Genomic DNA, 14166 nt, shown 5'->3' with positions numbered 1-14166 from the left:
AATCCCCCCACCAAATCTGCTCACGTGGATGTGGCGAGGGGTGGAACGTGCTTGTTTCAAAACTCTGAGCTCTTTTCTTCCAAAGAGAACTTGCCTTGCCAGCTGACTCGGGAGCTGAGGCAGAGGCAGACCACAGAGATACCCATCTGCTCCTGGGAGCTACATGTGTGCTGGTGTTCTGAGCTGAAACCTCTTTTTTTTTTTTCCTTGAAAAATTAAGTGAAGTGACATGATAGATATCTCTAGAGCTCAAGCATGAATCTGTTTGTTTTTCTGTTGTTGCCAGTGGAGTAAAATATATCAGGATATCAAATTGCTGTCAAAATACCTTTGAAACGTGTAGGTTGAGGTCATGCAGTTCTAGGAATTGCCTGTCTTTCATTTCTGTTTTGCTGCTCGTGTACAGCTTGATCATATTGTATTTGTCCGTCTGTTCCTGCCCCATCCATCTGTCCAGTTACCCCCAGCCCTGAGCAAAGCACTCACTTTGACTGATAATTTCTATTTTTCCTGGAATAACAAGTTGCAATGGCCAAAAGATTAGACAGTGTGAGAAATACGACTTATAAATTATTTTTACAAGTCCAAATAGCTGTGGTGTTCCCAAATAAAAGATAAGTTAATCTTTTAGATGACTTTTCATGAAATCATTATGAATTCTTCCTCTGAATTCTGTTGGAGTAATCGTCAAAAGTATATCAAAGTATAGAATTTCTCTAACTATTTGTTTGAGGATCTTGAACCTTTCTTGATATTGAGTGGAACACCTTTCTCCCTCACCTCTCCTCCCTTCCCCTCCCCCTGGACACAGCCAGTGCTGATGTTTAAACAGATTGAGAATGCAGGTCATCTTTCTCCTGTGCCACTGTCCCACTGCTTTGTCCTATATATATTTTATTGTTCTTTTATGATGGATATTAAGGGCCTTTGTCTCCTTCTGTGCTTCCGTGAAGGATATTTATGGCTTTTACCGTGTGCTCAGGGGTAGACCATCGATAATTATTGAGGAAATCCAGAGATGTCACATTAAAGCAGCTTTTTGCATACCCACAGGGATTTGTAGATATTATCAAGCGGGTGGTGTCTGTCTACCTGCTGTGCATGTTGGATCAGAGGAGGGTCACTGCTCAGTGGAATAGGAAGACACGTGAGCTGGTGTGTCCCTCCTGTGGGAGGGCTGCAGTCTGAGCAGGATCCCGACCAGAGCTGTCTCCTTTTGCCGGCATCTCTGGGAAGATGTGGCCAGGATTTAAATTAGCCAGCAAACACTCATTTGTCTTTAGAAGAAATTCATATTTTCTTGTTCCTCTGGAGTACCACAGGGCACAGACTTGCAAACATCAGAGCACCTCCTAACGCTGTCACAATATTGAACTTACACACGAGCAGCCTCGGTGACCTGCATCTTCCCAGAGAAGTGCAGCACTTGACCTGTGGAGAACTGTCATTGTTGTTTGGATCCCAGCTGGGACCCAGCTCTGCTGGGCTGGGAACTCTGCAGCCACATGTGAAGAAACACTCTGTGTTTTCAAGAGCTTTTCATCTGATGGGAAGAACACCAGAAAAATGGTTGAAGTGCTTAGGACCGAGTTCCTCAGCATAGCTTTGCTGGGTGACTTTGCACAACATATTTATTCCCTCTGGGATCTGCACAATAGAGAAACAGCAATTTTCTTCTTCTCTGGGGCATTGTAGTTGTAAAGCTGTATGGTGTTCAGAGGGCACTGGATGTGTTCTTGTTGCCAAATCATGTTTGAAGAAAACAAGATGAAATGAGAAATGGATATTTATGGGAAATCATCTAGCATAGTTATTTCTCCATTTTCAATGAAAAAGAAATATGAAATATCAAGAAACGTTTGTGAAAAGTTCAGAAAGGGGTTAGAATCATAGTGGTAATGAAGATTTTTTATAAAACTAAAGTTATTTTTTGCACCAAAAAATTACATTTTTATCAGTGTTTGGGATGATATTTAGAACATTTTTATTTGCTCCTTAGAAATTTTTAAAAGTTATGTACTTTAAAATTCTGTGGTGTTTTAATCTAAGAGATCTGACAGTCTGTTGCCCATAGCTTGCATGAATCCCAGTCAGTGCTTTTTCCTTACACTACCGTCCTTTACCCTTCCATCCTTTCTCAGATATATTCTTTTAAATGTGAAATTCTTTTAAAGCCAGAGCTCCACTGGTGGCCCAAATCCTGACCAGAAGGTGCTGCCCTGAAGCTTTCTGTTCCTCCCCCTCCGTGTCTCTGCCTCATTTAGGGTTGATCTCTGGGTGCTTCAGGTGTATCCAAGCCAGTGGGAGGGAACGTTTATTGATTTATTTCATTCCTTTTTAACCATTGTTTCCTTTCACCTGCCTCCACAAGTGATGGCTGTGCTAATTCCTTCACAGACCATTAACTCTGGAGAGCTGTGGGACCCCAGCCCTGGCCAGCCCAAGGAGCTGCCATTCACCAGGTCATAATTCTTCCCTTGCCTCCTCTCCCACGTGGCTGATGTGGCTTCTGTTTGGATTGCAGACGATGACTGCACCGACTCCTTCACGCCCAACCAGGTGGCCAGGATGCACTGCTACCTGGACCTCGTCTACCAGAGCTGGCAGCCCACCAAGAAACCGGCTCCCGTCGCAATTGCCCCGCAGATTGTGGCTCGCACCTCCGCCTCTGTCACCCTGGAGTGGTTTCCACCCATCGATGGCCACTTCTTTGAAAGGTGATCATGCTCTGCTCTGTACTCTCCTGCTGGAAAAATGGGAAGGGGAGAAGCAGAGGCTCCAGGAGAGCAGCTTGGTCATGTGCTGTGCTCAGCCTGGGTTAAGGCTCTTTCCTAAATTGGTTCATACTGAGGAGGTTATTGATCTGTTGTCTGCTCTTCCTTTCTCAGCCTGTAGCACTCAGTTGAAGGCCATTGATTTGCCATGTAAAGGGCAAATCTTTCTCCATATGTTATGGGAGGAATTTTCAATCAAAGATTCCGGCCCTGTGATTCCTGCTGTGATTGCTGCTCAGGAATACCTGTGGGCTTTGGCTGTGCCTGCACGTTCCCCCCTCCTCCCCTTGCACATTCCCTTGGCAAGGACAAAGTGGATCTTGTCTTCACAACACAGAGCTCATGGGCAAGGAGGTGGCTGGTCTGGGGACAGGGACAAATGCTCCCTCCTCCCCTGAGCTGTAGATGTGAGATGGGAATTGAGCAAGGCAGAGTCAAAGCCCCAGACCCCTGGATATGATGTGAATGTTGTTCTGTAGGTGAGCGTGGGGCTGTGTGTGTTCCTGTCTGGCAGGTATGCAGCTATGTGATATCAATAATGGAAAATGTAGGCCTCTGGGCAGCAGTTGCTCCTCATTGCAGCCCATATTCAGAGCAATTCTGCCCCAGTATGACCTGAGTAGCTGGGTAGTTCATCTAAATGCTCTTATGCAGCTCTTAGATGCGCTGCAGAAGCTCTGGGAGTCCTGGCAGAGAACTTCCCAAATCACTGACCTTCTCGCATTACCATTAACTCACATCCCCGTTTGCATTTCTTCTCCACCTCTTGCTTTGTTGTTTTATGGAGAGCAAACTTGGAGTGTCCTTCAGGACCAGCAGCAGTGCAGAGCACAGGAGGCCAAATTTACAAGCATATTAGCACCCAAAAAGCTGCCTCAGCACTGCTGCTTTGTGCTGGGAGAGCACCTTGAAACCACTGCCTCCATCAGGGATGAAACTCCTTCCAGCACTGCTAGGATACCGTGGCCATTTCAGTGGCCAGCTTGCACTTTATCCCACTAGGCAGAGAGCTGTTATTTTCTGCTCAGATGAGATTTTCCACCCTTATTGCAGATTAATATGGGGAGGGAAATCAAATCCTGTTAGGAATTGATAAAGAGAGGTCTTGTGCTCTGAACAGTATTTGCTTTAATTACAGTTTTGTAACCGAATCCTTTTATTCCCTACCTGTGGAAAGGACTCATGTAGCTCTGAAAATTAATTCAGAATTTTTCAGCCCATAATCATTTTTAGGTAAATTAAGTTTCTCCAATTTAATTTAGATTTCAGAAGATGCTTATTGTGTGCTAAATAAATGCCATCTGCCTCTAAAAAACACATTGATGCAGAGTTAATTGTTATGTAACCAAATATGACTTTATTACATATTTCTTATAACTCAATCAATATGTTCTTAATAAGCTCTAGTTACTTACTTCTTAAATAACACACAGTGGATAGCCTGCTAAATCTAAAATTTCATAACAGAGTTATCATATGTTAAATAAAGAGTGATTTTCCAGGAAAAAAAAAGTCCTTAGGGTTTTCAAATCTGTGTGCTCAGTATTACTGAAGAGATTTAAAGAGACAGCCTCAAATACTTTGAGTCCAATTTCTTGTTAAAATGAGATTCCCACTGCTAACGGATACAGAAATGTTGCCGTGACCATTTAAAAATGTCACTGAAACATATAAATGATCCTGTCTAAAACATGCCCAAATTTTTGATCTGCTAATCAAAACAAGGATGATAGTATTATTCTAGTGACTAATCCTGGAAAAGCCCACGTGCTGAACTTCCAGAACCTCCGTGTCCAGCGCTGCTCGGTCAGAGACTCATGCCTGTATCAATTTGTGAAATTGGGTCACTGTGCAAGACAAGTAGGAGGTAAAATTGGCCAAGTATAATCTTATCTGTGTGTGGGAATACTGTAAATCTTTGCAGATATTTTTACACAAAGTGCACACCATTGGCCCAAATTTTACTTGCCTCACTTGAATGAATAAACTCATTCACTTCAATGGGACTATTCATGTAAAAAACAGAAGACTGATACTCAGCTGCTGAGTGCCTTGGGCCTGGTTTCTAATGCACAGAGGCCCCTTCCTTGCTGTTTTGACAGTGTAAAAGAGGATGAATGGCTCTGGCTACACTAGCAAGTGTTGTGGCCCTATAGAAGCAGATCTCCAGCGCAAAACAGTTGTTAATGAAGACCTGACGTCAACACCGCTGGGGCTCGGGGGGCTCCAGTACCAGGAGCACATCAGGTGTGGTCCTGCAGCTCACCTCCACTCTGGGTCCTGGAAAACTGGGTCCAGCTTCCCTGCTCAGAGCGCTGGAAGCGGGGAAGAGGAGGAATTTCACTCCCAGAGCTCACTCCTGATCCCAATTACAATGCTGCTGTGGGCGTGCTCAGCGTAACTCAAGTTCCTTTTATGTCTCTTTTATTCTCCAGAGCTGTGCACAGGCAGTGACCTCTGCTTAATGAAAGTCAGGGAGGGAAAATTTAGCCTTCTGTTTAAAAACATAGCAATGGGCTGGCTGGATCTGTGGGAGGTCCTGACAGGTTGAAGGGAGATGAGGCATGGAAGTAAAGACTGTGTGTCTGTTCCCTGCTTAGATGCAATTCTGTCATAGGTGCATTAGATGATTTCCTCATAGGGTCTTCAAATTACGTGATTACTAACGTGGATTTAGGGACAGAGACCAATGTTAACTCCTAGTTCCTGTAAATTTGGGGCTGACTCTCCTGTGTTCTCACAGTTTGTCCAAAGTAGACACAAGAGTTGTGCACAGCAGTAAATTCTTCTCCCTGACAGACCCTCCTGGCCTCTCCAGAGTCTTCAATTGGTGTTTGCTCTCTCACTCTAGGGAGACACTTACCTGCATGCAAATTTGTCAAGATGCTTTGACCCTAAGCTCCAGCAGCTGATTGAGCTCCCAGACATCTCTAATAATCAAATATATCAAGAACCAGCATTTTTTCTTGTAGCTCCTGCCCACAGGATTGGAATCTTTCCCGCTCTCCATCCTCCCTTTCAAAAAAGCATGAAAAAATGTTGTATGCACCCACAATAACATATAATAATAAAATAACAATAAAGCAAATGAAACAAGTGAAAACAAGCAAGAAAAAGAGAAGTCTCTTCATTTCCTGACTGCATCCATTGAATGTGTTCATCTTCTGTCTCTGAGCATCCATTCATGCACCTCCTGTCTGAGATGCGTGGGCAGATGTGAACATTTATTGTCATGGGGCTCTGCAGCAAATTTGGGCAGAAATCTTTGAATGCATCTGCTTCTCCAAGTTTTCATTGAGGTGACAGCATTAATTTCCATGAATCTGATTCTATCTCATTCTTAGCAAGCAAATATTTTGGTCAGTGTGGTGTCCCAGAGATGGCTGGGCTGATAATCACTCTGTTAAACCTTGCTGGAAGGTTTCAGCGCCTTAGAAGGGAGAAGACCAACCCTGAATTTCAAGTAGAACAGCTCAAATTTAGTCTGTAAACAGGCACTCTTTACCCAAAGGAATGACAGATTTTTAGTGGTTTTGAGTTGCCTACTGAACTGGTGCTGGCCCTGAAGGAAATGGTCTGTTTTTCACTAGTAATCTTTAGATTTTGAACCCACTTCACTGAAATATCATGCTGTAGGAATGAATTCCTCCTGTGCTCTGAACTTCATGAGCTGGAATTTCCCCAGTACTTGGCTTATTAGAAAACAGAGAAATCTAGATTTTCCATTACCCTGCACTTTGGGCAGTCATGTGCCACCATGTATAAGGTGGCAGATATGGCTATCATTCCTAATTAATTGTGGTTTTGAACCAATTTATGCTCATTCCTTTCCTTGTTGTCCATGGCTTCATAAGGTATAAGGACCTGGCTTAGGTTTTCATAAACCTGTAAATGCAACTCCATAATTAGGTTTGACATTCATGGCTCTTTATAGGATTTGTGTGCAAAAGTCTGGAGACCAAAAACTTTAACCCAGGAGTCATCCCCTGTGTAAGTCCTTTCAGCCAGTGGAGTTACATCAGGGTTGAGTTTGGCTCCCAAACTGGAAAAGTAAAAAGAGAAAGTTTGCTCATAGCCTTTCCCACATGATGCTCCTTGTGATTTCTCTCTTACCTCCAAGTCCTCACTGGTAAAAGGAAATGTTTGTCCATAAGCCTACGGTTTTTTTCCACCATGGCATCCTGTGATGAAATTGTATAGCTGCTAATTTGAGTAAAAAGCAGTCCTAATTGTGGAAACTTGGCTTCCAGACCCCTCTCCTCATCCAGGACCAAGTGCTAATGCAGGAGTCTCTTTGTAGAGAAACTGAAAGATTATTATTGCAGAGACTTCCATCCTGACTGTTCATGGAAGTGTCTGAAGGACAGCTGCACAACAATAATTCTACATTTTGATTTCTCAGGTCCATTTATTCAGGTTTCTTGATTTTCTTTTTTTAATTTTGTGTTTGCACGTATTATTCAGGCAAGCTGAGTCAGACACCTAAACCTCTGCTAAATAGGCAGCTGAGAAATGAACTAGGGAGGCAGCATCATGCCAGTGGTGCAGGTGGGTGAAGTGAGACAGGGAGAGAAGTTACTCATAACATGCCCACATTTTTTCATTACCAGTGTTACAGACCATGAATGGAAGAGGAGGCCACCTTTGCCTCCCTCTCCTGTATTCCACCCCATTGCCATGTTGTGTTTTTCAGGTGTTTCCAGCAGATGCATCCCTTCCTGCACTGCACAACTTCAGCCAGTTACTGTCTCTGTCACGGTGGCTCAGCCACCGAGGATCACAAACAGCCTCTGCCTGAGGATCACAGTCCTCTCTTCAAAGTAGTGCTGAAATAAATCATGCAGTGGTGGTTACAATGGTTAAAATTTGCATAGCTGATTATAATAGTTGTTATAAATTATTTAATAATTGACTCAAGCTGTTCTTACTAGAGTAGCGTAGAGAGTACACTGTGTTACACACAAATTGTTTGCCTAAAACTTCTGTCCTTTCCTAGGTGCATTTGATCATTAGGATAATTAATTTTTAACTTTCCATTGTAGTAGAAAGTGTTCCTTAAAGCAGAACAATTAATTCTGAATAGTAAGCAGCTTACTGGGGTAAATAACCATGTACTTTGGGTCATACAGGGTTCCAAATTTGTGACCCCAAGGAACACAGGGGTGAACTGTGTGAATTGCATCTTCAGCTGATACAAATCAGCTTAACCTTATGGAGGATGTTAGAGCTACTCCAGTCTACATCAGCTTAAACCCTGATCTTGGAAATGTATTAGCAAAACTATTTAAATTGAGGTTAGTTTTAGATTAGGAAGGAATTGTTCCCTGTGAGGGTGGGCAAGCATTGGCACAGGGTGCCCAGAGCAGCTGTGGCTGCCCCTGGATCCCTGGCAGTGCCCAAGGCCAGGCTGGACAGGGCTCGGAGCAGCCTGGGATGGTGGGAGGTGTCCCGGCCATGGCAGGGGTGGGATGAGATGAGCTTTTCAATCCTTTCCAACCCAAACCAATTCATTATTTGTGAATTGGTGTTTAACTGGGTTTCCCTGCTCAGCCAATCTTGATGGTAAGACAATCCTAAAGATACTACAAGTTCAAGCAATAAATAAATCCATGGTGAGAGCAGAAATAGATCTGAAAACTCCTGAGGCAAATTTCTCTGCTCTAACCCCAAAGCAACGTGTGTTTTCTTTTGTCATGGTTTGGTCCAGTGCAGGGAAAAAAAAATAAAACAGGTGAATGTGATTTCCCAGGTTGCTGTAATTTTGTGTTGGATGGAGGGCTCAAAAATGCTTTTTGCACAGGCTCTTGACTTAAATCTACAGAAGGTCAGCATCAGAAAACACTTTTGTCAGTGCCTTGAGAAAAGAGGGTTAAGTGGACCTGAATTCTAAGTCTTATTGCTTTTAATATAGTTGAATAAGCAGCTCATTCAGCTGTTACTAAGTTGGTGTGTTTTCCTGTTTTCCTGGCCTCCTAGAGAAGTGGGATCAGCATGTGATCTGTGTGCAGAAGGAAGAGTCCTGGTGCAATATGCCTTCAGTGCCTCTTCTCCCATGCCCTGCGACCCCTCGGGGCACTGGAGCCCACGGGAGGCAGAAGGTGAGTCACAGGGATGGGGACAAGCACGTGGTGGGAGAGAGGGTGGGACACAGCAAAGGGAGAGCCACAAAGGCAGTGGGAAAATCTGGGAGTGATTGATTATACCTGCATGTAACGTGGACAGAACTGGTGGGCAGAGGACCACGGTGCCCTGAAGGAATGCCACTGGCTCAAATACCTGTGTTTTGGCCCCTGAGTCCTGCCCTTGCCCATGAATTAAGTGAATTCCAGGAGCTGAACGTGAATTTCACAAAGCAGCAGAGTGCCAAGAAATACTGACCATTCACATCTGCCAGACAAATTCCTCAGGGGAGCTGTTTACTCCCTCTACTCCAAAAGTGAAGAGTTGTTATTTATTTGGGCCTGATTTGAGCTGCCTTCTCTTGTGGTGAACAGCAGTGGGCTGAGGCCAGGCTGGAAGGAGGTTGCCCTTTGCAGTAGGAATGCAGGTGACCACGTCAAGCCTTCTTGTCCAGGGTGTTTTGCAAGTCATTCTCTTGGAGCCTGTTGGAGGGAGAATGGTCTGCAGGGCTGGTTGTGCAGTGCCATTAGATGTCCATCATTAACTCTCCTCCACGCGTCCCTTCCGTTACGTCCCTGGCAGTATGTGGTGGAGCATATTTAAGATTGTACCAGGCAAAGGTCAGTCATCCCAAATCACGGTTTGGAAAGAGCAGAGTATTATTTCAGCATCCCTCAGGAGCTGCTCCTTCCGGAGCAGCACACTCCAGGCCCACACTTCACCCTGAGCACACAGGTGAGCTCACTGAGCCCCAAGGACAACCCTGGATGCTGCAAACTCATTATACAAATACCTCCTTATGTTAAGGGTTTATTTGTCCTGCAACTGAAGCACCTGGGAGTTCTACATTCTACATTCAACATTCAACATTCTACATTCTACATTCTACAAGGAATATTATTTGGGCTGCTGCCCAGGAGCTCTCCCTTGCCCTAAGGTCAGCACATGCCATGATCTGTGCCCCTGCTACTTGATGGGACAGTGGTCACTGTCCTCTGCCCCACACACCCATATCCCAGGGTGGGGACCCAGCAGAGGTTGTGTTTCACTCTGAATCACCCCCCAAATTTAGAACAGGTTGCCCAGAGCAGCTGTGGCTTCCCCATTCCTGGCAGTGTCCAAGGCCAGGTTGGATGGGGCTTGAAGCAGCCTGGGATAGTGGGAGATGTCCCTGCCCCTGGCAGGGGGTGGAGCTTTAAGGTCCCTTCCAACACAAAGCATTCCATGACTTTATGACATCCAATGCTGCTGGGAGCAGCTCAGAGCACAGCTGGCCCTTGGGTGGAAGCTCCATCCTGGGAAGCAGTGCTCTGGCATGAGGGTGACTGGATCACCCAGTAAACAGCATTAGAAAAGTTTGGATCCCTTGCAGTAGTAGTTCAGGGTAGGAGGTGGAATTTCCACTTAGCCAAGGATTACAAGACTTTGAAACCTGTTTTCATTTGGAACAAAACTTGAAACTTTTGAAATTCTCCATGAAGGAAAATTAAAAACAAAAAGTTTTTGAGGCTGGCCAAAACGTTTTGTTTAGCTCATATAATTCCTCATGAACTTTGGTTAGATTATGGCATTTGAAAATATACCCTTTTAGTATAGAATCTAGGGCAAAAGCAGCTTTGAATATCAAAATGGAAAGTGTTTCAAGGTGGAAAAGTGAAAAGGTTTCTCACAAAAATGTCAAAACACAATGTTCTAATAGTGTTAGAAATTTCTTGCCATTTTCTCTTCCAGGATAAAATTTTGGCCAAATAAACCCAATTTTGCAAAGTGTTTTTATTTTGAAAGGACTGCATATTCCATTGAAATATGCAGTTCCATCAAAATTTCTCCACTGAGCTTTGATCTGAAAACTTCTAGATCTCACACGTCTTGCCAGAGGCACCATTCCTAGAGAAACTAAGCTACTCTAAGATTTATTACTCAGCAGCATTTTGCATTTAATTTCCTCTTCTTGCCGTGTGTGCCTGCATGTTCTTAACTATGAAGGGTGCAGTCTGATCCTTATCTGTCTCATTTAGTTGCTCTTGTGCCATTTCTATGGAACAGAAGTTTGGTAATCATGTTCTCAGGATTAATGAGTTGTTGTCACTTTAGGGTAGAAGATACACCAAGTGTGCGGTGTTTGTTGCTCCATGATTTTCTGTCTCCACTACCACACTCCCTGATATTCAGGCCCTCTGCCTTTTTGCACTTGGTCTGAGTTTACAAATAGCAGTTAGATCATTGTCCGGCTTCTTTAATTGTCTATCTGTGAGTACTCAAGCCATCAAGATTTAAATCCACTTTCTGCAGGGGTTCATGGGTGTAAATCTCCACTGCTTGAATGTCATGAAGACAAAAGGAGGCACAAGCATGGCGAAAATGAACTTGTTTTAAAATCTGAGATGACACTTTTGGAAAAGGTTCTGTCTATCCAGCTCCTGAGCAGAAAACCACACTCCTCATGTGTCTCTGAAGCAGCTCTGGTTGGTCTGATCTCATTTTCCTGAGCTCTCCTACACCAGGCAGCTGCACCAGCAGTGGTCTGGGCTATGTGGGACCTGTGCCCATTGCAAAATCCTACTGTGAGCAGTGTCCTTCCTAATTCCCTGCTTATTCCTGAGCATGGTGGCATCCAGCCCCCAGGCTGAGGCATCTTATGGTTCTTTCTCAGCCAGTTGTGGCCCCTGCACGAGGGGCTGTTTGTTCCTTGGCAGAGGTCGGGCTGCTCTGATTTATTCTTTATCTTCACCGTAGAGCCAGAAAGCTCTAACCCACCTGGATTCTCACCAGCAACACCAGCTAGATCAACAAACCTTACAGCACCTCCATAACTCTGTCAAAGGGGGGTTTTATGTGAGAAAGGTGATTTTGGCTCAAGCCCAGTGAGTACCTTTGCTTGCTGTGCAATATGTGCATGTATCAGTCAGTTCCTCCTGCTTGGCTCACTGCTGATGGAGAGAAGTGTGAGATTATTATAAAAAATGTTGCCGCTTTGTACTGCTCTAGAGCTCAGCCTTTTCCTGGGCCTAATGTTTCCCTCGAGAGCAATTCCTTCTGTATCTTAATTGTCCCAGGTGGACGCTGGAGTCCCACTGGGTGGTTCCTTCATCTTGACCACCTAAGAAATGTGGCAGGTGAGCTGCAGTTGTAGCAGGGGTGATATCCTGAGAGCTCCTGATGTCCCCGTGCTGGGGAATTCATCCCAGGCACTGCACTTAACTGCACAATGAAGGATCAGCACTCCAGGCTGGAGCTGTGGGCAGCATTTTAGGGGAAGACACCCTCCTAACCCTCCACCCCTGCTCTCCTGCCAGGACATGGGGTTTGGCACATCCTCACAAACCTCACATTCCTGCTCTGTGTTAGGCAAGATGTGATGTTGCATGAGGTGCTGTTCTGTATCTGATCTGTCTCATAAGGCAAAGGATTTTCAGAACCTGAGTGCAGAGAGGAAGAACAACTTCTGCACCGTTTCTTTTTACATACAAATATTTGTAATTTTCAGAGTCTTTACCTATTTCTAGAAATCCACTTATATGAAATAAGGTTTTAATCCTCTTCCACAACTAAATGAATCTTTCTTACCCAGGTCTAGGTGTTGGATAATATTGAAGAAAGAGTTTATTTATCTCAACTTCATTGAGGTTTTTAGTTTATGAATGGCTACAGTCTGCCACCTGTTTTGGGGTAATGCTCTGTCTGCTAAGCTCCCTGGAGGCTGGGTCCAATTCACACATCTCCAGGGATCACACACTGATCTACCAAAATGTTTAGGTTTGTTTGGAATTTAAGTCTTACCGAGACCTTGAACTGACAGAGGTGAATTTGCAGGATCCCAGGTGGGGACGTACTGGGCTCTGAGCCATTAGCTCCATTTTCCTTTCTGTGAGAGGGCAGTGGTAAAATTCACACATCTTTCCAAAGCCCTCTGAGATACTGGAGTTAAAAAAGACCTTAGGGCTGCGTTCAGGAGCTTGCTCTGGGTCTGAGGAAGTCGTCAGGGGGCTCAGCCAAGCACACCCAGCCGGCAATGAGGGTGAGATGACGTGAGCTGAACGGGGCATTGCTGCTCACAGTGTTTGTCCACGGGGCTTGCACACTTGCCAGGGGAGAAACTCGAGCGTGTTAAATGGACCTCTGGCTTTCTTCAAAATGTGTCACTGCTGTGGTCTCTCCAGATGCTGATCTTAGTGGCATTCCCTCTGCTCTGTGCCATGTGAGGAGGAGAGAAGGGCTCTGGGATATGGGAGGTGAGGGAGAAGCATGAAAAGTTGGGCATCTGCAGGACAATAGTGTTGAATCGCAGGAAGGCTGCCAGGAAATCTATTCTGCATCTGGGTTCATTTGGTATGAACGGGAGAATTCCCTGAGCTGTTTATCCTTGACAAAAGAGGCACATTTCTAACACTTCATTGAATCACAGACAATCAGAATAACCTTCGCACGTTGCCCTTTTCTCTTTAAATTAGTACTGATGTCCTGGTTGTCCATGTATGCCCAGTAGTTTATCTTGCTTTTTTCCTCAGTTGCAAACAGCTGTGCTGTCCTTTTTTTTCCCCCTCTGCCTTCTGCATTTCTTTCCTCTCATTACCTTTCTTTATCTTCTTTTCTGTGCTTTGCCTTCTCCCTGTCATGCTTGCCTCCTTTTTTGTGTGATTATTTGGGAAGGAAAAGGGAATTTATAGCTCTCACTGGATTCTGTTACCAACTGTTCCACCCATCTGACCCCTCTGGATCTTGCAGTCCATGACTCCACGCCAAATTGTAATGTTACCATAGTATTTGGGAACTCAGCAAGCGTTGTGGCTTTCATTATTTTTTAGTACTACCTCCCATGTAGCTGGAAACAGCCAACGGTGAGAAAAGTAAAAGCACAAGTGCCTGTTGTTTCATCACAACGAGAGCAAAGAGACAGCTCAGACCTGTGTTCCATGTGCCTCCAAAAAAAGGGGGCCTTGCACAACATGCTAGATCAGCCTGTAAATGCCACAGGAGTTTCCCCTGAGCAGGACAACAGCTTCTTGGAACAAAGGCTCTTTTCTTGTCTTTGTTGAAGGGAAAAAGATTGTATTTTTAAGTGAGAGGCAAGGGTATAAATAAGTAGGAGGTAAACTGGAGGCAAAGTGACTCTGTTTATCAGGTAAATAACCAAATGGAAGGGGTAGAAAATACCATTGTTTGGCACAGGGAAAAGCACTAGAAATAGGAAATGCAGGCCCAGCTGCACTGACACAGTGTGAAGTATGGTGTCCAGCCCAGCTGGCCACTTAAACTGGGTGACTCTCACCTG

General features: G+C 44.6%; 1 protein-coding gene across 2 annotated transcripts in view; it reads left to right on the top strand.

Annotated features, from left to right (window-relative positions):
* Nucleotides 1-14166, top strand: part of PAPPA (pappalysin 1) — a 177239-nt gene that overhangs the window by 57042 nt on the left and 106031 nt on the right. For both annotated transcript variants that reach the window (XM_088065841.1, XM_005527194.3), the window contains 2 exons: nt 2525-2717; nt 8751-8872. In XM_088065841.1, the coding sequence (XP_087921967.1) occupies nt 2525-2717; nt 8751-8872 (315 nt within the window). The remainder of the gene's footprint in view (nt 1-2524; nt 2718-8750; nt 8873-14166) is intronic.

Source organism: Pseudopodoces humilis, chromosome 22 (genome assembly GCF_049639895.1).
Source record: "Pseudopodoces humilis isolate 2021_Gansu_Grassland_sample_001 chromosome 22, ASM4963989v1, whole genome shotgun sequence".
NCBI lineage: Eukaryota > Metazoa > Chordata > Aves > Passeriformes > Paridae > Pseudopodoces > Pseudopodoces humilis.
Note: the sequence above shows the minus strand (reverse complement) of the source record. Positions and strands in the feature narration are given on the sequence as shown.